At 33.6% G+C, this 2,496-nt stretch overlaps 1 protein-coding gene across 2 annotated transcripts in view; it reads left to right on the top strand.

Moving 5' to 3' along the window:
- mthfd1b (methylenetetrahydrofolate dehydrogenase (NADP+ dependent) 1b) overlaps nucleotides 1–2,496 on the top strand; it is a 60,246-nt gene that overhangs the window by 41,090 nt on the left and 16,660 nt on the right. For both annotated transcript variants that reach the window (XM_016257343.1, XM_016257344.1), the window contains one exon: nucleotides 1,552–1,679. In XM_016257343.1, the coding sequence (XP_016112829.1) occupies nucleotides 1,552–1,679 (128 nt within the window). The remainder of the gene's footprint in view (nucleotides 1–1,551; nucleotides 1,680–2,496) is intronic.

Here is a 2,496-nt window from a genome sequence, read left to right as displayed (position 1 = left end):
TTTAAAATATTTGTTGTAGAGTGAGGGGAACTAAATAGGCTGTTTATATTTACCAGTATTTTAATATACATATAAATTACATATATTAATGTAGCCTAATTGTTTGCAATTACAAGGTTAACGGGTGTTTTTGGAGTAAGATCAATTTCTCTTTAGCGAGATTACTTCCTCTTTTTGGTCGGGTTTCGTTTCTCCGTGTCGTAAACTCTAGGGCGAGGCTTCTAAACCAGGTTGTTTTTAGGGGCGTGATATTCAAATGACGATTGTTTTCTGGTGCCACATTTATCAACATACGATCATTCGTACGATGAGTTTGGCGGCATACGAATGTTTCATAAATCACACATGAACTCTGTCATAAGTTGATTTGTGCGCACAGATCTGCGCTCGTTTCTACGTTAGATTGATAAATGAGGCCCATTGTGCTTAAGCTAACAAGAGACAAAAACAATTATAGTCTTTCAAGATTTGCTGCACAATCAATTATGATTGTTCAAGATTTGCTACTGTTCGTACACTCTTACTCAATGCCCCGCGCTTTTACATAATTTCTTTTGTATTTTATCTAAATATTTTAATTCCATCAAATCAGCATTGTGCTTAAACGACAAAGCTTGGCACCAAAGCTAAAACTAGAAATGTCAAGACTGGAATACTACTACAAAAAGGAACATTTTTGTCTAACAAGACTCCCACTGCCAGCAGTTTACATTCCTGAGACAGGAAAACAGTAGTAATGTTAACTCTTTAACAAAGGGACCAATTCTCTCTATTAACTAGTTGCTTATTAGCATGCATATTACTAGTATATTGGCTATTTATTAGTACTTGTAAAGCACACATTCTGCATCCTACCCAATACCTAAATGTAATAACTACCTTACTAAACAGTGATTAGGAGTTTGAGGCAAAAGTTGTAGTTAATGGTTAATTAATAGCTAGAATTTAACCTTAAAATAAAGTGTGACCGAAGTAATAATAAGTACTAATAAACAGCCAATATTCCAGTAATATGCATGCTACTAAGCAACTAGTAAATAGTGAGAATTGGTCCCTAAACTAAAGTGTTACCCTATTTTCTTGTTAAATGACGTTTCTGTAAATCACTTTAAATTACCACGGTGTATGAAATGTGCTATGTAAATAAACTTGCCTTGCCTTGGCATGTCATGTCTTTATTGAACACATCTCATTAAACATTCACAGTGTTGTCATTACCTGTCTGGATGATCCACAACTGTTTTATCATTTTGTGATGAGTTTAATGATTAAGTTATTCATCAGTCCCTTGTTTGTCTTGAGCAGTTAATCTGTTCACTGTTCTTTAGAGAAATCCTCTAGGTCCAGCACATTCTTTGGTTTCCCAGCATGTTCTTCATATTTTGAAACCTTTAATGGAATGTTTTATGGAATGTGTTCAATAAAGACATGAATAAGTCATATAGATTCAGACTAGGAAGGATTGTCTGAAATGTGCACTAGTAACTCAGGTGAACCTGTAAAATTCATGGTCCAGAAACATAGTCATTCAGTCACTTAAATTTATCTCAGACAGCAGCAGGCCAAGTGGGAAGAGAATTGTTGGAGACGTTCACTATGACTCTGCTAAAGATAAGGCTGCATTTATTACACCTGTACCTGGAGGAGTCGGTCCAATGACTGTAGCCATGCTCATGCAGGTACATTATTCCTGTTTATAATGGAAGTGACACTTGTTGTTGTTGTTTTTTTTTGTAATGTTTACTTTTTATACTTGATTAATTTTTTTCCCCCTTTAATTTAAATTTTACGCTGTACCTAGCATGTCTTAGCCAGCACATATATTTATATTTACTAAACTAAATTCTGATGAAGGCCAGAGGAATTTGACTTACCCTAAAATGTTTCTCAACATCAGCATTTGAAATTAAGGAAAATGTGTGGAAAAGTCTTGATAAATGGATTATGACATTCATTTATTGTGAAAATAATTATTTATTGTTTTATTAATAATTAATACAGTACAGGAAAATACCTCTAAACATAAAGATATATTTCTACTTCTAAATTACCATTAAAATGCATGGAAAGATGACAAAATATACTTACGTAAATACTTATTCGCATCATGGGTTTCAAAAATAAGTATAGACCATTCACCAAACATTCTAAGATTGTAGTGTTGAAGATGTCCTCAACTACTTTTTAGTATTGCTTTTCAAGCCTTCTCTTTCAAGATTTTGCAGCACATCTGTGAATGATGCCATTGCAATGTCCCCCACAACTTCAGCACTCATACATTCCCATATGGATAGAGTATGGTTTTCTCATCAATATTGGCCTTGGCAAAGGAAAAACAGCTTCCTTATTTATTTTATTTTATTTTGCTTCCATAATGGCTTCCTGCGTGGACAGTAACAAAACAAAGGTCTGCCCAGAGCTATTGATACACACACATATATATATATATATATATATATATATATATATATCTATATACACACATACATACATACA

Source organism: Sinocyclocheilus grahami, unplaced genomic scaffold (assembly GCF_001515645.1).
Source record: "Sinocyclocheilus grahami isolate Dianchi unplaced genomic scaffold, SAMN03320097.WGS_v1.1 scaffold1545.1, whole genome shotgun sequence".
NCBI classification, from domain to species: domain Eukaryota; kingdom Metazoa; phylum Chordata; class Actinopteri; order Cypriniformes; family Cyprinidae; genus Sinocyclocheilus; species Sinocyclocheilus grahami.
Note: the sequence above shows the minus strand (reverse complement) of the source record. Positions and strands in the feature narration are given on the sequence as shown.